The 22392-nt window shown below is 36.8% G+C and overlaps 1 protein-coding gene across 1 annotated transcript in view; it reads left to right on the top strand.

Moving 5' to 3' along the window:
* ITGA1 (integrin subunit alpha 1) overlaps positions 1-22392 on the top strand; it is a 167258-nt gene that overhangs the window by 110275 nt on the left and 34591 nt on the right. Inside the window, exons 9-15 of the mRNA XM_025270534.2 lie at positions 1526-1691; positions 5178-5251; positions 6194-6338; positions 12451-12593; positions 15799-15942; positions 17060-17317; positions 19834-19964. Of these exons, the coding sequence (XP_025126319.2) occupies positions 1526-1691; positions 5178-5251; positions 6194-6338; positions 12451-12593; positions 15799-15942; positions 17060-17317; positions 19834-19964 (1061 nt within the window). The remainder of the gene's footprint in view (positions 1-1525; positions 1692-5177; positions 5252-6193; positions 6339-12450; positions 12594-15798; positions 15943-17059; positions 17318-19833; positions 19965-22392) is intronic.

The following is a 22392-nucleotide window of genomic DNA, read 5'->3' as shown; positions in this document are numbered from 1 at the left end:
AACTAAAAAGCCTCTTGATGAAAGTCAAAGAGGAGAATGAATAATTTGGCTTAAAGCTCAACATGCAGAAAACTAAGATCATGGTATCTGGTCCCATCACTTCATGGGAAATAGATGGGGAATCAGTGGAAACAGTGTCAGACTTTATTTTGGGGGGCTCCAAAATCACTGCAGATGGTAACTGCAGCCATGAAATTAAAGGACGCTTACTCCTTGGAAGGAAAGTTATGACCAGCCTAGATAGCATATTCAAAAGCAGAGACATTCCTTTGCCAACAAAGGTCAGTCTAGTCAAGGCTATGGTTTTTCCAATAGTCATGTATGGATGTGAGAGTTAGACTGTGAAGAAAGCTGAGCGCTGAAGAACTGATGCTTTTGAACTGTGGTGTTGGAGAAGACTCTTGAGAGTCCCTTGGACTGCGAGGAGATCCAACCAGTCCATTCTAAAGGAGATCAGTCCTGGGTGTTCTTTGGAAGGAATGATGCTAAAGCTGAAACTCCAGTACTTTGGCCACCTCATGCGAAGAGTTGACTCATTGGAAAAGACTCTGATGCTGGGAGGGATTGAGGGCAAGAGAAGAAGGGGATGACAGAGGATGAGATGGCTGGATGGCATCACCGACTCGATGGACGTGAGTTTGAGTAGACTCCGGGAGGGAGGCCTGGTGTGCTGCGATTCATGGGGTTGCAAAGAGTTGGACACGACTGAGCAACTGAACTGAACTGATAGCAGATAATTCCTGCCTCTGTCTCTTCTCTGTTAAAAAGAATGTTTCTGTCTTAAGTGTTTTGTTTCAAGCAGGAATGTCCCAACTGTTTGTTTTCTAGATTGCCAAGTTAGATTACTACTTAGTCCAACATCTGTTTTAAAAATATACATGTCTGACTTCCCCTTGGTAAGAGTTTCAGGAAGTACTGCCTGTTTGAGATCAAGCAATTCACTGGCTGTTAGCTTTTGCCAGCAAATGGTGATGTCACTGACTGGAATAATATCAGAGATACTCAGAAACTGTAACATTGCTTTTAAAGATATAGCTGTTAATAAAGAGGAACACAGGAATGGCAGAGAAGAAACTTTGGTAAGCATACAGGATTACCCTTTATATTTTTCTACAGCAATTACAGTATATATTAGAGAATTAATATAAAACAGTTAATATTAAAGAATCTACAGATTCTGAAAATTACCCTTCTAGGAATGTGGAAGTACATAAAAATTGCATTATGCCACAGTACTACATGAGCTTCCCTGGTGGATCAACAGTAAAGAGTCCCTGGGTCAGGAAGATCCCCTGAAGAAGGGAATGGCAACCCACTCCAGTTTTCTTGCCTGGAAAACCCCAAGGACAGAGGAACCTGGAGTGCTACCATCCATGGGGTCACAAAAGATTTAGACACAACTTAGCTACTAAACAACAAGGAATGATATGCTAACATATACTTCCTTGCTCATTGACAAAATGCTTGAGATTCTTGTTTAACATCTAGAATTTAAAAGATATTCTTGCTGTTTTTGATGACTTAGATTCTTGGCAGCTATAACCGAGGAAATTTGAGCACTGAAAAATTTGTGGAGGAAATAAAATCAATAGCAAGTGAACCCACTGAAAAGCATTTCTTCAATGTCTCTGATGAATTGGCACTAGTCACTATTGTTGAAGCTCTGGGAGAAAGAATCTTTGCCCTGGAAGGTATGACTTTTTCTCATAAGCCTGAATGTTCTGTCTGCAATTCAAACTCAATGGGTTTTTGTGTTTGTTTTTACCACATGGCTGATGTGTTTTTACTGTGTACAGTAGCCACCATGGAACAAGGCCCTTCTTCTATAAATCTGTCCTGTAGCACTTGGTCTGCCGGCAGCTCTCTTTGTAAGGACACGGCAGTACTGATGTGAGGGCCAGATGAAGGCAATAGTCCAACAGATATGCAAAAACAAAAATGTGCCCATGTGTTTTATTCCTTTCCTGTGACACAAGTTTAGAAAATGGAGACACTAGCTCAAGTTTTGTTTTTATTTCTCATTTTGGGCTTCTGTGGGACAGTTCTTATACAACATCTCCTTCGTTCATTTATTTTCTCAGTTTTGCTCCTTGCCCTTTTGAAAGGTCTTCATGGAGCTCTGCCTCAAGACCCATGGCAGCAAAATATTGGTTCACTATATTTGTCTGAGTCATGCTACTTCTTCATAAATTTTTTCTTTGATTTTTCAATGGCAACTGGCTATTGGGAATAACAAGTCATGGCATTCTTTCCTCTGCCTGAGGTAGAGACGTCAAGGAACAAATGACTTTGGAACTAGATCTTCCCTAAGGAAAAAAAAAAAGTCTTCAGAATTGTTATGCCAGGCACACTGAAAAAGTCTCTTGTTCACATTCTCTGATGATCTGGAGAGTCAGAGAACGTGTCTTTGTTTCTCAACCTAGGATGAGAAACCTCCAAACCGTTCTTTTGTTCTGCTCTGTCTGAAACCTATTGACTCTGTCCTTGTGAAGACAGGCCACGCTGAGGACTGTTGTTTCTCACCTTAAACACAGAAACTTACAAGCACCTTCTCCATCTCCCTGATATGACCTGATAATGGGAAATAGAAAGACAAAATGAGAAAGAGACATCACTGAGAAATTGTAGACGGTTTTAACTGAACATTAAGTGGCTGGGGAAAGTGACGGACAGAGAATATTTAAAAGTAGTGAAAGGAAAGAAGATGATTTAGGGTAACGGCTTTCAAAGTTTTTTTGATAGTGACTCATGAAAATCAATACATTTTGCTTTGTGACCCAGTGCACACATATGTATACATATAAAAAAAATTCCCCCCAAAACCCTTATTATATGTGATGCACTCTGATAGTTTCATCACTTCCATTCTACCCTGTTATCTTTCAATTAAAAAAAAATGTGATTATGACTCACCCTGTTGATTTCATGACTGGACTGCAACCAATAAAGAGGAAGTTTGTTTCAGAGATGATGGGGATCTACAGCCCACCCAGATTGAATTTTTCTGGTTTCCTTCTGCCCTGGCTTCTTTACCCTGTGCCTTTAGAAACAGAACACTCACCTTATTAGTCTAAAGTCACAGCTGCTTCTAATGAACTTGGCTCTCCTGTGTTTTGTGTACAAGTCACTTTTAAGTGGCCTTGGTGTCACAACAGCTAGCCAAGTGTCATTTACTAAAATATGCTGGATTATGACTTTGGCTGGCCTTAAGGAACTATATTGGGTTTTCCAAAGTCCTTGTGCATGTTCAGTTTTTAATAACATGGACCAGGTATGATAAAAACAATCTGCAAGGATCATTTAAAAGAAAAATTACTTAGTTGAGCATAATACAGTCTAAATACATAATACAGTTATAATACATTCCTAAATCTTATCTTAAGTAAGTAAATATAACCTAAGATGTGTAGGAATGAAGCCTATATGAAGTATTGGATGGAAGAGGGATTCATCTGCTTTAAATGACATTTTCAGGTACTTTCTAACCTAACCACACCATGACATAAAGATTATACATTGGAGCAGCTATGTACTCCAAGAAGTATCTCCATATTTAAAAAAGAAATCATCTTATAAGGAACTCCTCAGGTTAAAAAATGTCTCCCATAGCTTTATCATTATACTTTCAGGGCTAACCAAAAGCAGTGTTTTTACTAGCTTATTTCTGATTTTTTTTCATAATGAGATCCGAAAGGGCTACCTTTCCTTGTTACTTGGGAAATCTCCATTTCCTATCAACATTTATCTTTAGATGGCAAATAGCAGCAAGTGTGAAAATCATGCCCAAAGGACAGTGCCTCCTAGTAGGTGAACACACCAGCTTTTGCCCAATAAAATGGGTAAACTAATGTCCCCTTTTCCCATCAAGCCCTTGGAAAAAATGCACAACCACGCCCATGAGCAAGTCCAGGGAGAAGTTGACAACAAGAAGTTCAAGGATGCATGATGTGCTTCACCAGGATGAAGACTGAGCAGGCAGAATTTCACACAACTTCCTTCTGTCTGTTCTCAGTTGTAAACAGAGCAGCAGCAGGGGAAGGTGCTGGAAATATGTCGGTCCCCACTACTTCATTCTTTGATCTTGCAGAGATAAATCGTAAAGCACCTTACCCCATTGTGAAACCAAAATAAAGTTTCAAATTAAAGTTAAAATGCATTTTAGTCATTTAAATTAGAGGACAATTTGTATGAGTAAAATGACATAGTTGAATTCTTGATTGATTTCTCCGTTTAGTCCTTTAAAAGGCAATTACTGATGTATCTGTTAACAACTTTATACAGGTAAAATAACTAGTAAGTTTGAGTTCACAAATTGGATTGCTCTCATACCTCAGTGAAAGAGTAGATCGACTTTTAAAGAATTATGTGCTATTTTTAACTTATCAGCAAGGCCAAATAAATCAGTAATTCCCTCCTGAAAGCAAATAAATCAGCATTCCCTTAATCCCCTTAGGAGGGTGTGGCTTTGGCTTGGTGAATATTTTAAGAGCAGCGCACTCCGAAAGAATGCTCCGGATTGTTTCTGTGTTTCGGTAATGACCTTCAAAATGGGTACAGGATCTTTAAAAAAATGTGTGGTCGAATGGCATATGGCCTGGAATCCTGTCAGAAAGACTCCTCCTGATCTGTGAGTGACACCCACAGTCAGACATCAGGACAAATACAAACCAGAGTCCCTAAACCCCTTATCAAACAGTGGAATTCTGAGAGGATATACCACAGGAAATACAATGAGGCTGGTAGAATCAAGAAACCTCTTTAAATATGTGAATCAAATGTTATTGGCCCTCTGACATTTTAGTAAGTTTAACCTAATCGCAGGAGGATACCCAGGGCATGAGGGTGTGATACAGAGCTTTCAACCTTGTTGATCCCAAGCTCCATAGGCTCCAACATAGACAGAGTACAAGAACAGAAGCATGACTAGAGACCTCTTAGCTCCTCCAACAAGGGTGGGGAAACTAACAGTCAGGAATGTGAGACACAGCCCTTATGCTAACCCTCTCGGTCCTCTACCCAGCCCTGCCTAGGAATTTTGGGGTTGAGAAATCTTTGCGCTGAACATGCTCTAAAGATGCTAGAAGTTCTGGTTGGTCAAAACCACAGATGGTACTAGGTCTCTGTCTTCTGCAAATGAGTAGTAGTGTGCTAAAAGCAACTCTCTTCCTCTGTTACAGCTACAGTGGACCAATCGGCAGCATCTTTTGAGATGGAAATGTCTCAGACCGGCTTCAGTGCTCATTATTCACAGGTACATTGATCACTTGGTAGAAAACATCTTTTTTTTTTAGGTTTCCTTTCTCAAAGTCAACACTGAGACATCAGCATTACAGATGCAAATTGCAGTTCATGACATGAGCAGTTATTCAGACCATGTAGTTTATAATCCAAATAGGAAAGAGGGGACTTCCCTGGTGGGCCAATGGTTAAGACTTTGCCTTCCAGTGCAGGAAGTATGGATTTGATCCCTGGTCAAGAAGATCTCACATGCCTCACATCCAAAAAACCAAAACATAAAACAGAAGCAACCACATAACAAATTCAATGAAGACTTTAAAAATGGACATGGAAAAGAAAACTCTTAATAGGAAAAAAATAATGTTATTAGTTGTCATAATTTTTTTAAAAAAAGGAAACAGCATTTCACAGGCTTATTAGGAAAACATGTTATCACACGCACAGCTCACTACACTGTACTGATCATCATGAATCAGCTTGAGGTCTTCCTTCTGTAATTATACATCTAACTAAATAAAATATTTAATTTAACATATTTGCTAAATATATGTATCTTTTTCTCAGTGTCAAAGTATTCAAGGTCTTACTAGAAGTCCATGTTCAAGACCCAGAATTCTTAACAGCCATAAAGCAAAAAGACAAGATTAGAAAATACATTCTTTATAGTAGATGGAAGAAAAGGTGCTAATACCATGGTCCCTGCACAGGAATATTGACATTTCAGGGTGCAATTGTAGTGGATAACCTAGGGAAATTTCCTTATTCTGCCTCAGTTTCCTCTTCTGTAAAATGGGGGTGGTAATAATGGAATCTAGCCCAGTGGGCTTTGGGGACAATTTTATGGTTTAATATACGTAAAGCTGTTTGAACAGTACTTATCATACTGTTAATGCCATGTACGTGTTTACACTACTATTTTTGTTAAAGATCATTGTTTTCTCTGTTTGGGTATCAGGACTGGATCATGCTTGGAGCAGTAGGAGCCTATGATTGGAATGGAACAGTTGTCATGCAGAAGGCTGATCAAAGCGTAATTCCCCAGAACACAACCTTTAATGTTGAGTCCACAAAGAAGAATGAACCTCTTGCTTCTTATTTAGGTAAAGTTTGGATGTAATTGATAGAAAGTTATTTTTTTAGAAAAGTTTTGTGTTTTTTTCATTTTTAGCATTATTTGCTTATACTTAGATAGGCAGACTTCGTAAAAGAGATCACTTCTACAAGTTAGATATTTTATAGGACCCATGAAAGTTTCCAGGCCTCTGAGTAACCTTAGTAAAAATAATAGAATATGAGGGGCCTTTCTCAGAAGGACTGTCTACACAGGGAGGGATTTGGACTGAAATTCATGCTTTTTGAGGTCTCTCTGTGTCTGGTATTCTCGTTAATGTCACCAAATGCTTCAGACCCAGTGAACAGGAAGCAAAGGTAGAAAAAGAAAACTTGACTCAGGCTACCCTGAAGCCCAGACTCCCATATTCTCTTAAATATTTTTTATCATTAGTTTCTCTCTATGGGTCCTAATTTTGGAAGGTAAACATTTTACTTGTTATGTCATATGACTTCTTCTTTAATACCTTTGCTGACAATCAGATACATATTGAACTGAAGCCCGGTAATGTAATGATTTCCCAAAGACTTGCCTAGAATGAGGAGGTACATGTCTGGTGTTACTTTATTCTGAATTTGTGCCAGGCTGGGAGCTGTCTGGGGGATACCAGGGGACTCTTCCATCACTGGTCCATCTCAGTAGGCAGTTGGGAGGGCCTAGGATGGAAGGGCTTCCCTGGTGGCTCAGATGGTACAGAATCTGCCTGCAGTGCAGGCAATCTCCTGACCCAGATTTGATCCCTGGGTTGGGAAGATCCCCTGGAGAAGGCAATGGCTACCCACTCCAATATACTTGCCTGGAGAATTCATGGACAAAGGAGCTTGGTGGGCTACAGTCCATGGGGGTCCCAAAGAATCGGACATGACTGAGTGACTAACACACACACACATGATGGATAGGACCCTCAGGATATGATTTCCCAGCTCTATCTATTCACTCAACAAATATCTGGGGAGCATTTCTCTTCTCTCTTTACTGGCACATCTGTACATCTTTTTATTCGAGGGCATGTATTAAAGCTATAGAGGCAACAGAATTTAAGGGGAATAAAGAGTCTGAGGAGTTTTGGTAATTAAAAATATATATAACATTTAGCAGCAGGTATAATGTGAGTGCTAAATCCCCTTAAGACACGTTGTTGAACTGCACTAACAGAAGTCTAGTCTATTTCTCATAAATGTCCTATTTCATTCTGCCTTAGTCAGAGAGCAGCTAGAATACTCTAAGCCTTGTCCTAAGCATCACACATTATAAAAGAAAATGCCGAACTAGAATCACCAGTAAAAAATTATCTAAAGACTATAAATCTGAAAACAATCCCCATCTACCCATCCCTCTCCCCACCAAACCTGAAAAAAATGGTGCTTAGAAAACAGCGTACCCTGCATGTCTTTTAAATACTTGAAGGACTGTGATGTAAAATAAAGGGGTTGGTATTAAAATTCATATTCAGTTTTAGCATTAAAAGAGATCTTAGAAAGCAATTGGTACACATCTAATTTGCCAAGTTAAGAAACCGAATACTAGAAATATTATATCACAGTTAACTATGGCAAATCTGAAACTGGAATCTAGGTTTTTAAATTTTTATTCCAGTGTTCATTTCACCACACCAAAATGCTGATTCTGGGCTGATCAAGAAAACACTTACAAATAATAAGTGCCTGCAGTGTGTCAAATATTCAGCTGTAAATTAAGGGTAACAAGGTAAATAAGGGAAATTTATTCCTGCATTGATGAAGCTTATCGTTTTGGATAAGAGACAATACAGAACCACCCAGTCACTCGTGGTGTAATAGGAGCTATGAGACAGAATACCTAAAAAGAGGACAGGAGGTTAGGTTAGATAGTTTCTAAAGGCTCTTCGTGTCCTATGAATCTTTGAGACTGTTTTATTAATATGTAAAATACCCTGAAATCTAGAACCAGTTTAACATGAGGTTTCTTTCCATCCTAGATAGAAGAATTGGAGAACATTTGTTCTCATAAAAATGTTTACACCATAATGACTTAGAAATTTCACTTTTGAGGATCTAGCCTAAAGGGAAAATCAGTTATTTAAGAATGTCAAGGGAATGGTTGTTTTCACTGTATTGTTACTTATAATATTGAGGAAAATGACATATCCTAAATGTTCAAAAATATGAGAATAGTGAAGTAAATGGTAAATCCACTTGATGGAACATCATGCACATGAAAATAAAAATTACAAAGCTGCTGATCCCATCATACTTGAAGTGACTTGAAGTGATTGTGGCCCTAGGTATGCAGTCAGACAGTACAGAGGTACTCTGAGGTCATAGGAGTCTTGACTTTGTTTTCTGACTCTGCCCCTGGTTATCACTTTAGGCAAATTACTTTATTCCTCAAAGCCTTGATTTTCTTATTTATAATAAATAATTTACATACACAGGTATACAACATTTGCATTGTTATGAATATGAGCATAAATAATCCCTGTAAGGTGCTTAGTGTTGTGGCAGAGAGTTGCCCCTCAGTAGGTGTTGTCTACTGTTGTATTATTATTCCTCTTCTTAGTATTATGATAGGCAGAATATAGACCCCAAAGATGTCCATGTCCTAATCTCCAGACTTAGATCTTATTGACAAAAGGGACTTTGCAGATGTGATTAAGTTAAGGATCTTGACATGAGAGATTAGCCTGGGATACCTGGTTGGCCCCAATCTCATCACATGAGATTTTAAAATCAGAGAAGCTTTCCTGGATGTGGAGAGGCAGAACCATAGAAAAATGGTCAGAGAGATTCATGTTATTGGCTTTAAAAATGGAAAATGGGTGCCAAAAGCCAAGGAATGTGAGTGGTCTCTAGAAGCCACAGTGGGCAAGAAAATGGATTCTTCTCTGTAGCATCTGAAGGAACCCTGCCCTACCAACACCATGATTTTAGCCCAGGGAGACCTAGGGGCTGATTTCTGACTGTATAAGATAATAAAATCATGATGTACTAAGCCATCAAGTTTGTGGTAATTTGTTACAGCAGCAATAGAAAACTAATACAAGTATATTATATAGCTACTAAGAGTAGCTGATAGTAATACTACTACTAATTAGTAGTGAACAGTTACAACATTAAAGATATTGTGCACAAAGATATTGACATCCTCAAAGATGTGAATGACATGGTCACTACTCTAAGGAAGTTCACACATTAACACCACATTTAATAATATATTAATAATAACTTTATTTGATAAATAAAACTATAGTATTTTTAGTATTCTGAGTGATTATATGATTAAATTCTTTAAAAATAAAAAAACCTTAAAGAACTCTAAATCTATTATTCTCAAAAACCTTGGGTTAATGATTTGCTTAAAGCAGACGTAGAGAATTCAAGACTGAAAGGTACTGCTGCAAGCAAAAAAAATTGAGAACCTTCACTCCTGACCACATATTTATAATATATGACTCCTCTCTGCCCAGAAAAGGAAATTTGGGGGTATATTGTTGACAGTGTGATAAGATTATTTTTTTGTTTGTTTCGAAGATTTTTTTTTAATCTTTTTATTAGCTTAGTCACAGGTTAGTGCTTTAGATATTTTGCTGATATAAAGTCTAATTTATGTAAGATTTCTTTCAAAATGGAAAAGCACTCAGAAAGAGATCAAGGGAGAAAAGTGGCTTTTCCCCCAAATATTATTCCAAATCTAAAATTAAGGTTTCAAAATGTTTCTTTGTGTGGGTTACACATTAAGAAGAGTTTGAATGTGTTCTTCCAATCTGTGTGGATTGAAAGTTGTTAGACTATGAAAATTCTGAAGGAAGGTAAGAGGTAGACAGTCTATTAAAAAATCTTATAGTAACCAATAATGATCAGAAAGCAGCGGGAACCAGCCATGGAACCTCCCTCAGGACAGTTATGCACCCATCTTTCTGTAACCCAGCTTTCTGTGGCCCTGCTGGTGAGAATACAGGCAAGATCCTGTTCCCTGCCTCCCCGACCCAGTTTGCTGATTTCTAATCACACCAGACTGATTCAAGAGGAAAGGTAAAGACGTGAGGCAAACACATGCAATCAAGACAGATCCTGTGTTTCCCATTACCTCACCTGATTCTAGCACTTTTCCCAAGAAGTGAATCATGAGAGCTGACAGGATGTACTCTTCATAAATCCACACACAGAGCTATGTCATCAATTTTCCTTTCTCTTCAGTTCTGTGCCTTTCTTTTTCAGAAAGTAGTATAAACTTTTAAATCTTTATCATGATTTTCCTTGCATTAAAATTAGACTTCACTGAGTCCTCCTTCTTGCTCTCTTGTTGTTTTTAGATGCCCAAGCTTCAGCCAGGATACCTGCCTGGGTTGTTACTGGCCCTGTGAAGGGTTTCAGCTAACAGTTTAGTTATCAAGTATGCATCATCAAAGTCAACTAGACAATAAAAAACTCCAGCCTCAAACATAATTTTCAACTTATTTTTTAAAGGTTATTTTACCAGTTTGCATTCATAGCTCTGAAATTGCAAAAAAAAAAAATCCATGTGTACTAACACTCTCGCCCCACTCCCTTCTTAATATTTCTAAGAGAGCTGCAAGAAATAAAATAACCTTTGTTTTGTACATTCTTCTTTTCCATTTTATTTTTATATAAACATTACCCTAAAGTTTTTATTTTCTAAGCAATATTGTGGTTAGTAACAAAAATATAACACGCTACATGTCTGGAAAAGAATACAGTCTATTATGTATAGTAATTTTTTTAAAAAAAAGCTCTAAGATGAAGCAATGAAATTGTAAGAAAAGTATTTACAAAAGAAAATGTGGCTGAGGAATTGTGTTCCCCTAGCATTTGTAAAAATAAATATATTTGAGTACAAAACCTCTGTTTCTCTCTTAAAGTTTTGGAAGAAAGTGAAACTATTATCTTATGGTAAAATACTTGGTAAGTAAATTATCAATATAATCTTTTTCTCCGTAAGGAATGCTATTCTGTGGCATTTGGAAAAATAATCTGCCTTCTACTCTAGTGGTGGCCAGCACTGGTTATTAGAACATTTCTTCCTTCGGTAGAGTTGAAATCTGCACATGGTAATTTTTATCTATTTGTTTAGCTCTGTTCTCTAGACATACAAACAATAAATCTAATTCTTCATTCAAAATTAATAATAATCAGTCTTAAAGACTTTAAAATTTTAAACGGCATGAAAGCTCAATTAAAAAGAAGAATGATTAAACATGAGAGATAGTTATTCAAGCTCACTTTTAATCAAACAAATGAAAATTAAAATCATGGCAAGGTATATTGTTTAACATTTATTAGAGCACCCACAATTTTAAATAATTATATACCTAATGTTTGTGAAATTTTGGTGAAACTACCCTCTCCAATGGCTGTTCATGGAATGAATTAGTACAAATATTCTGGAAACAATTTGTCAGATGTTATAAGAACCATTAAAAATTTGATCTGGTAATCTATTCCTTGAAATTTGTCATCAAAAAAGTCCAAAAGAAAGAAAAAAAGTAAGTGCTCAAAGATGTCTTTGCAGACTTAAGTGTTATGCCAAAAAAGTAAAAACCACGTAAATTCCACCATTTCATCAGGAAATGGTCCTGAGTTATAAACACAAGGCATTTACACTTTAATTCAGATAAATAAGCTTCAGCCACTTAAAATTACAGTTAAAAACCTAGACAATGATACAGAAAAGGTTTACATTAACTATGATTCCAACTGTATAAAATTATCAATTTCTATAGCATAAGCACATGCATCCAAATGAAATACAGCTGGTTTATTACCGAAGAGTAAATTGAGATTACTAGAGTTGTGTATATGTGTGTATGTATGTGTGTTTTTCTGTCATTGTTATATCATTTGTGCCTTTTAACAGTAAAATCTAAGGTTTGGAGGGAAATAAATTTCAGAATGAACCAACTGTGGTAGATAATCAAGGAACCAACTAAAAGTTCTAACCAACACACATTTACCTGCATTAAAGAAAACATTTATTTTCAAAAAAAAGAGACGTCCATGTAAACATATAAAAATGATTCTCCCGGCCATTTAAAATAGATCTTGATTTATTCCATGCAGACTCTAAGGGGCCAGCAAGTATATCTGGCGTCTCTCTTTTGTTAGGTTACACAGTAAGCTCTGCCACTACTCCTGGAGATGTGCTCTACATTGCTGGACAGCCGAGGTACAATCACACAGGCCAGGTTGTCATCTACAGGATGGAGGGCAGAGACATCAGGATTCTCCAGACACTCAATGGAGAACAGGTAAGCTTCAAACTTGTTGTTTTAAATTAATCCATTCATATTCTTCCTGTATAAATTGAATTATCTATTGTCCTAAATTTTTTAAAAACGGCACACCCATATTCAACATCCACGGTATATAGGGTCTCGTGTTAGGTTTCTTGGAGGTACGTAAACTTATCTGCATCTTTGGTATCAGGAAAATTTCAGCTGGATGGAGATACAGGTAAGAAAAATAGATACTGATGTAGATACAGACGTATAAATAAATGCAAAAGGAATCTCAGACAGTAAGAAGTATGGAAGTGCCAGTGCCACAGATAGTAAATTCAGAAGATGGAAAGAGCCATAAGCTAGGATTGGTACAGAAAGTCTTCCTAGGAGATAAAATCTGGGCTAGTCTAGAGGAAAGACAATGTAGATAGGCAGAAAGAGCCAGTTAAAAAAAGTAGGTCCCAATTCTGTGAGGTTTTTTAGTGTTGGAGTAAAGAATTCAGATTTTCTCCTGGAGGTGATGGGAAATAATTTGTAACATGTAAAATCAGAGAATTCTCTTTTGATAATATCGAATATTAAAAGTAATTTAAGAAAAACTATATATATAATATGCAAACATAGCTATATATAAATATTTTTTAAATTGAAAGAAACATCTATGCTATTATTGGTTATTATTGAATTGAGATAATTTAAGTAATTTTTATTCCTTTTTTCATAGTTTTCTGCATTTTCCAAGTATTCTAGAATGAGATTGTATTAGTTTTACTCTACATTCCTCATGGGATGGAGGCATTCTTGGGCTTCACTAAATATTCCAACTAGTTTACCTGCCCACACACACACACACACGAAATATTCAGAAGGGCAGGGCAGTGCCAGCCTCCCTCTCCTGCAGGAACCCTGACAGGCACCCAGCATATGGCTCACCTGAGCTGCCAAGAGACAGATGCTTCAAGCAGGTGCAGTTGCTGCCCTGGCTTTAAAGCCCTACAGGAGGCAAGATCTTTTCTAGTAGCACCATAGACATAGCTTCCCTGGGTCTTGTTAAAAGCATGAAGTTTCAAGAGTCAGTGCTTTCTAGGAAGCCCAAAATATATTATTTCCATCAAGTATCTATCATTCCCCCCAGCCTAAATGCAACGTCCCAATCAGAGGTTTTGTCACCACACTCAATGTTGCTAAGTGTTGTAGTTGAAATCCTTTCTCATCATATTACACAGTTAGAGTAAGCCAAAGGTCAGATTCTCATTTAGCAGGTGAGAGGGTGTTGTTAGCCCTTTGCTCATAATCAGAAAATGCATCAACAATAAAAACAAGGCTCTTGTTGGAGGTCAAGGATGAGGTGAAAAGAACCTGAAATGATAGATCGACAATAAAAGTGGAAAAGGAAGGGATGTGGCAGACATAAATAAGGAAGAATTGACAAGATGGTAAAATAAATCATTTGGATGACATCTTAGGTCTGTTGTATACTTGCATGCTCAGTTGCTCAGTCGTGTGCAACTCTTTGTGATCCCGTGGACTATAGGCAGTCACTCTCCTCTGTCCATGGGATTTCCCAGGCAAAAATACTGGAGTGCATTATTTCCTTCTCCAGGGAATATTCCTGACCCAGTGATCAAACCCACATCTCCTGCATCTCTTGCATTGCAGGCAGATTCTTTACCACTAAGCCGCCAGGGAAGCCCCTTAGATCTGTTATCACTGTATTAGTTGTCTAAAAACCAGGAAATGTAAAATTTGTAAAAAAAAAAAAAAAAAAAAAAAAAAACTTATGAGCATTTGAGGAGAGTATCACAAATGATATAAATCATGAAAAATTTGAGTTGCAAGTCTGGGAGAAAGAAGGCACCATGATTAAAACGTCAGCAACTCAAGCCATTTAAAAAAATTTTTTTTTAGTGGTATTTAGTTTTAGACATGTTTTCTATAACAGTGAGCGCAAATTCAAATGGTTGCAAGTGGCAGGGAGGTAGAGCCAATTAAAAAGCTGCTGGGCAGAAGACAACAGGAAGTGGGAGCCAAGGCCTGGGCAGCTTGTGGCTTAGCCCCGGCTCAACTCTGGATGGCTATTGCCATGTAAGAATGAAGGGCCAATATTGTCAGATCTTAAAAAAATTTTAGTTATATTTGTAATTAATTCAATCTAAAAAGCAAAGACTTTTTAAACCCTTCATAAGCCTGTGAGAAAAGGACATCCAAAAAACCAGTGTCTAGCAACTGTCTAAATGTCTAGCAATGTGTAAAAATGTAGAACTGGGGGTCTTGCAGAGGATGGAGTGAAATTTGCCAGTTAAGATAGTGGGGATTAAAAAAAAGAAAAAAAGATAGTGGGGATTGTTAGGGAAGGATTAATTATCTAAGGGAATAGAATAGTTGCAGGTCTGAACTTAGGGGAGGTCACAATCTAGGGGATGGAAGGAAAGAAAGGAGTCGTAAATATGAAAGGCTGATCTACATCTATAATATAGTGGTAGAACCAGGAGAGCAAAAGTAACATCATAGAGGCCAAGACAGGAAGTTTCAAAGAGAAAATTATGAGCATCAAATTTCAAACACAAGTCAATATTTGGGAAAGTTATTGCACTTAGTGAAGCACAAGTACCCTGGATTTCCCTAAAACTCATTCCTGTTATTAAAGAGAACATATAATCCTGCTAGACCATGGTTCCCAGCAATCCTTTTATATTCCTCTATCTCCCATGGCCGCTGGGACAAGACTTAGTCATTCTGTCAAGCAGAGTCTTCTAAGATTCTTAGGTAAAATATGCTGCCCCCCTGTTCCAAGGCAATTCAATTCCTTGTGGTGTATTTCAGTTTATATTTTCATTTTACTGTATTCAAGCATATACTGAAGCCACTGGGAAATGCCCTGTATTGTTCATTTCATTTAAAAAATTGTTGTATTCTCACTGGTCTTTTCTAATTCACTCAGAAGAGAAGTTAGGGTAAAAATCCAAAGAAAATCCTTACTCTTATTCTCAAGCTACAGACTCTAATATGACAGCTGCTCATCCTCCTGGATGGAACTGACTAATATTCATTAACTTTATGCAGAACCAATAAAATGCTCTCAGGTAGCATCAATTTCTATATTTCATTTCCTTTGGCATCTGAATACCAGATGCTCTTCTCGATTGGTATAAGAGAAATGCAGGTTTTTAGTTTCCTTGAGAGGTTCTGATGTTTATCAGACTCTTTTGTTCTGTTTTGTCTTGTGTCCTAGATTGGTTCCTACTTTGGAAGTGTTTTAACAACAATTGACATTGATAAAGATTCTAATACTGACATTCTTCTAGTCGGGGCTCCCATGTTCATGGGAAGAGAGAAGGAGGAACAAGGAAAAGTGTATGTCTACGCTCTGAATCAGGTAATGGTTACTTTGGTAGAAATTCAGGAAAATCTCTTTGTTTCTTAAAATTTCAGTTAATAATGTTCTAATTTTTCACTCACTCTGGCAAAAGGAACAAAGAAGCTTTCGGGGCCAATCTACCTCACTAACCCCTCAGCCTCTAAATGAACATTTAGAATTGTAGCAAAATAACTCAAACAGTTAGATATTTTCTGCTTATAAATGTGAACTTGATTAAGAGTATATAGAATAAAGATAAATACATTTCACTAAATTGTTAAATTCGCAGGGCAACCATTTGTGAGCTCTGGTCTAGGAGTGGGTCACATTAACAGTTCAAGCTCTGTGTGAGTGTGTATGGGCACACACGTGTGTAAAGGGAGGAGTGAGGAAAGACTGCAGAGAAGTAGTGAACGTTATGGCAGGCACACCAAACACTGAGCAAACTGCTATGGGCTTTGGAATACTTCACTCAGCTGCAGTGAGATGTTTGTTTTTCTGATCCTAGCCTCAGACATCATTTGCTAAGTGAAATAATTCTTGACTTCTTCATTAGAAGAATTTTTGCTGTTTACAGCAGAGTTGGGATGTATCTATTTAGCGTGTTAAATTTTTAGTCTTTCCCATTTACTTATTTAAATCATAAATTATGTGTCTTTCTCCCTATCATCTTTTTGATTCCTCCTGTCAACATTTTTTGGTTCTGTACCGTTTTTCCCTTTTTCCCAAGAAACTGTGTTCCTGTTCATCATTTCTGTCCTTTATAGGGAAGCATATAGAGAGACTTTTCCGAAAACACAATAATAGGTAAAGAAAGGATAGTGACACCAAATGAGAATTTAAAAATTCAGCTCTTCAGCTTTAAAAAGTTGCTGTTGAATTATATACTCATTCAATCACATTAAAAAGAGACTCCATTAAAATCCTCAGTACATCCTTGCCTACACTCCTATAATCTGTTTGTGGAAATTTCTCACTTTGCTCTCAGATAGACACAAGTCTTAAGAAATTTTGCAAACTTTACCCTTCAGGTACAAATGGTTTTTAATAGCACTGATTTAGTACATACTTTAAAACTTTGCTCTGCTGTAGTTATGACAGAAATCCATAAGGATTCTGTTTATCTTTCTTCCAGACAAGGTTTGAATATCAAATGAGCCTGGAACCCATTAAGCAGACTTGTTGTTCATCTCTGAAGCACAACTCATGCGCAAAGGAAAACAAAAACGAGCCATGTGGGGCTCGTTTTGGAACAGCTATTGCTGCTGTGAAAGATCTCAACCTTGATGGATTTAATGACATCGTGATTGGAGCGCCCCTGGAAGATGATCACGGAGGAGCTGTGTACATTTATCACGGAAGTGGCAAGACTATACGGGAGGAGTATGCACAAGTAAGAAGTGAAGCCTACAGATTCCTTCATTTATTTATTATCTTAGTGTAACAGGTGTGGATGTTACCAAAATACAGTAATGGTATATAGTCATACAGTCAGTAGCAATGTATGGGGTTTTTAAAATTTTATCAGTCATTGAGAAAGCATCAGTTTATTATATTATTCGTGTATTTCTAATCCTGTGATTCTTGCCCTTAATTGATAAGTGGGTTCAATACCAGGCATCACCTGTCTTGCTTCACAAACTATTTAATTTTTTCTTCTGACTCTTGGGAAACTAGATTTCCAAGTTTTCTTCATAGTAGAATTACTTGTCTTGAATATTTTATTGTTTTGTCTAGTTTTTCTTTTCTGTTGTCATATGCCTTGTCTTCATGACTTAATCTTTTTTTTTAATTGAAGGATAATTGCTTTACAATTGACTTGATCTTTTGAAATGGCAAAAACACAAAACAAAAGAGCACTTTTTAACGATGCTGTTTACCAACTACAGTGTGTCTGATCCTAAACAGAGGGTACCGCTTTCTGAGTAAGAGAATAGTGATTATATGATTTAGCCAATAAAGGAGAAGAAATTGTTTTTATATTCAGTACCCATGTTTTTATAATAAAATCACATTAATTTTATATTTATGAATTAAATTGGTGTATTTTCATAAAAATAAATTTGGACTTCTGAAGGTTTATAATTTTCTACCAAGTAATCCCTCTTGGAAAAAACTCTGAATAATTAAGTTTAACCTGCAGGGGATTTCTATTGTTCTTGATTTAAATTTATTGTCAGCTAATGACTCTATAAATTAGAGCCCAATATATAAATTAGAACTTTTTCCTACATGAGAAAAATGTCCATTTACAGAAGTGTTTTATGTTTGACAAAAGTAAAAGAATTTAAAGGGATTCTTCTAATGTAATTGTCTGTTTTTAAGTAACCATAGTTAATTGGACATTGAACAACTACTTATGAATAAAATAGAATTCACTACTTTTCTAACTTATGAAAAGAAAAACAGAACAACAGTTATTTCTATTTATTTTGTAAATGTTCTTTGGCTCCATAGTCAACAGAATTCTCAAAATCTATTCATGTCTTGTGAAGTTGTCCTTAATTTTTCATTGTCATAATGACGTTAATAGTGAAAAACAAAATAAAGGGCATATTTCAGTAATATATTTTCACTAACAAGACTCCGATCTGTTTAATAAGTGATTTGCTTCTTTTAAAAATCTTCATGGTACTTCATAACTGGAAACAGGCAATATTAACTATTGGAGTGTGATGGAATCAGGTACTGGAAGAAGGAGTTTCTTTCTTGTGTTCTTCACATTATTCATTCCGGTTCAATACCTCAAACTTAATGGAGTAGCATTTGCAATATAAAAATAAGGATTTTAAAATCATTAATAAGTAGACTAGATTCTCTTCAGCAATTGTTTTGTAAAATGATGATAAATCAAGATTTATCATCATTTGCAAGCTTTAAGCAAAAAAAACAATAAAGAATGTTAGAGTTGAGTTTGTTTAATTATTGGCAGAATGCTTTCCCAAGAATAGGTGAGAAATGTGCTCATTCATTGCTATGGTAACTAGAGGTGCTGCCTGTGTATGGAATGATCCAGAATCAAACTGAATCAAGCCCTCCAGAAGCAGTGGGGTCAATAACTCCTGATTTCTCTGCTGAAAAATATAAGGAAACAATTTCCAGTGAACCACAAACCTTTAGGCTTGAAAGATGTTTTCATTTGCTTTGCCTTATTTGGCTTCTTAAATTTTATGACATTTAAGTGGAAGATAGGATAAGGAGACTCCAAGTTTAGGGAGAGTTTGTCAGTCAGGACTCCCTGCCATTAGGTTCTGTTAAAATGCTATCAGCTTGAACCTGAGCTAAGTTAGGAAGTACAGATGCCAAACATATTATGTATGGTAATGTGCATGAGAACTCCCTATTCATTTGTGCTTCCCAACACTGTGGATACATGTGAATGAAATAGAATCTATTATGCTCTTGACTTTTAGTCCCATTTTTGACAGACAGTAAAGATGACATATTGAAAAATGTATTTGATGGAATGTATTATTTATACCCAGCCTCAAAGTTCAGTGAACCCCAAATTGACTCTAGGATAATTTTCCACTCCCCCTCTTGCTTGTATGATGTGTTTCCAGTACCTTTATATATCTCTGTGTAATGGAATTGAACAGAAACTAGAAAGCAGAGCCAATTACTCATAATGTTTTCCTTGAGGATTAGACAAGATGACGTTATATAATGTTTTTCCCTCTCTCTGGTGTCAATAACCCTGGAATGACTTTGTCTGCACTATAAAAAGAATATCCTTTGGGAACATCTGAGTAATTCTTCTTGTCCCCACATGAGGGGCCTCTTGGGCAGGTTTCCAAAAGATCTCTCATTTTAATTTTTTGTCAACCAATCCAAGTTCTCAGATTTATTTGAAACGGTTTTTCAAGAGACTCTTCTGACATTAAAAACTCTCTGTTGGTATTTTCACAGCGTATTCCGTCAGGGGGAGATGGCGAGACACTGAAATTTTTTGGCCAGTCTATTCACGGAGAAATGGATTTAAATGGTGATGGTCTGACTGATGTCACTATTGGGGGCCTTGGTGGTGCTGCCCTCTTCTGGTATGTATTTTAATAACATCCAATTAATCTGATCCACAACATCTGCAAATTAACATGACACATTACTGAGTCCTTGCCTGAGTGCCTGTGTGCTAAGTCGCTCCAGTCGTGTCTTTGCAACTTCAGACTCTGCGACACTATGGACTGTAACCCGCCAGGCTCCTCTGTCCATGGGATTCCCCAGGCAAGAATACTGGAGAGGATTGCCATGCCCTCTTCCAAGGGATATTCCTAACCCAGGGATTGAACCCCAGTCTCTTATGTCTCTTACATTGGCAGGCATGTATTTTAATAACATCCAGTTAATCTGATAATATTTTACAGATAGGTCAGGAAGATGCCCTGGAGAAGGAAATAGCAACTCCAGTAATCTTGCCTGGAAAATCCCATGGACAGAGGAGCCTGGCAGCCTACAGTCCATAGAGTCACAAGAGTGGGACATGACTTAGTGACTAAATAACCAGAGCTCAGAGTATGATCAGAGTTTGTATACAAAATGCCCATTTCTTTTTTTTGCTCCCATATTCAGAAAAAAATTATGCAGTTTGGGAATCTGAGAAACTGATAAATCTTAAAAATAAAGCACCTGTATTAAAAGAACAAGTAGAATCAACTCTTAATGTGGGTTATCTATTATGTGATTGTCATTCTGCTTAGAGGAGGGGATAGGGGAAAAGAGGGCCTCATACAGGTTGTATATAAACAAGAAACTTTCCCTAAATTTAAGTTACTTACAAGCTTTTAGGGATAACTGACTCTTCATTCATTTACACAGTGCATAGAACTAGACGTTTGTGCATCACTGACTGATTATATTGTTGGTCAAGCATCTACAATAGTGACTTCTCTCAGTCTTTAAAATGCCTGCATCCCCAAATTAATTTCAGTTAATTGTAACATCCTCATCAATAGTCAGATATGTTCACTAATGCCAATTAATCAATTAATTAGCTTATTAATAAAATAATAAGTTATTAATTAATGGCATTAATAACTAGCTTTAACTAGTTAAAAGACAATTTCAAAAGTGTTCTATTTTTTTAATGTGATTATTTCAAATAAAAATGTAAATAAAATCAATAAAATATCAATAACCTCATGAGAAATTTGTGTGACAATTTTGAAAAATGTCACAAACTTTGTTAAAACATATAAAAGGATTTAATAAATTAAAAAATATTTTCACCTATGCCTTGATGGAAAGTCCATATGTTGATTCTTTCAAATTAATCATTAGTTTAGTGCAATTCAGATGGTCTTTTTTCAAACTTTATATAGAAAGATAGTAAAGAAAATTATGAAAGAGGTGAAGATAGAGACTTGAAAAATATGACTTTGTCATAATTTAAGATAATCCTTAAGAACTAAAGGTCAAATAAAAGTTGTACACTAAACTACACAGAGAGGAACTATTATGCTTTTTTAAAACTTTTAACCATGCAGCAGAAGGAAAGGAGAATGCCTAGAAAAGGAGAATGCTAGGCAGCATGATCTGTGACTTTTGGGGAAGACCACTGAAAACCAAGGCTCCAAACCAGAAGTCACCAGTTTCGGGAACAACAAATACATTTAGTTTTTGTTTGAACTGCTAATTCTGGGTTAATTCATTAGGATAATCTTTACCCACAAATATTTATTGTATCCTCCTCCTTGTATTAAAAAATATACACATGTTTTAAGGGCAACTTTTATTCTCCAATTTGTGTCAAGGGCTACTTTCAAAGCCCTGAAAACTTGTTTCTGGCCTCTCCTGCCCCCAGTCAAGGCTTTATCATTGATGAGCCAGAATAACAGAGTTAGGTTCCTGACATCGCATAGCAAAATGGACCAAACCAGCACAATAAAACACGAAGACCAAGACTGGCAGTGCTGAAGAGGGAACTCAGAGTGGATACAGCTGGCAGGCGAAAAACAGAGGCCCACTCAGCAGTCAGGGATGTCCAGGAGAGTCCAATCCTGTGGGCTAGACTGAGCTGTAGATTCTATAAAGATCTGTGTGGAGCAGAGAGGAGGTGTGGGGTAGGGAAAGGTCAAGGCAAACTTATGCCTGAAGAATCCAAACTATACACTCTCATTCACTCATTCATTGCTGGTGAAAGGGTAAACTAGTTAAAACCCATTAGCAGGCCTTTGTCATTAAAGTGTTAAAAAGCCTTAAAATGTTCTTTTTTAAAAATTTTACCCCATTATTGCAAAATTCAGACTTAAATTGAAGAAAGTAGGGAAAACCACGAGACCATTCAGGTATGACCTAAATCAAATCCCTTACAATTATAGAGTGGAAGTGACAGGGATTAGATCTGATAGGCAGAGTGCCTAAAGAACTATGGACAGAGGTTCCTGACATTGTACAGGAGGCAGTGATCAAGACCATCCCCAAGAAAAAGAAATGCAAAAAGGCAAAATGGTTGTCTGAGGAGGCCTTATA

Source organism: Bubalus bubalis, chromosome 19 (genome assembly GCF_019923935.1).
Source record: "Bubalus bubalis isolate 160015118507 breed Murrah chromosome 19, NDDB_SH_1, whole genome shotgun sequence".
Classification (NCBI taxonomy): domain Eukaryota; kingdom Metazoa; phylum Chordata; class Mammalia; order Artiodactyla; family Bovidae; genus Bubalus; species Bubalus bubalis.
The sequence above is the reverse complement of the archived record's forward strand: the minus strand, read 5'-3'. Positions and strand labels throughout refer to the sequence as shown.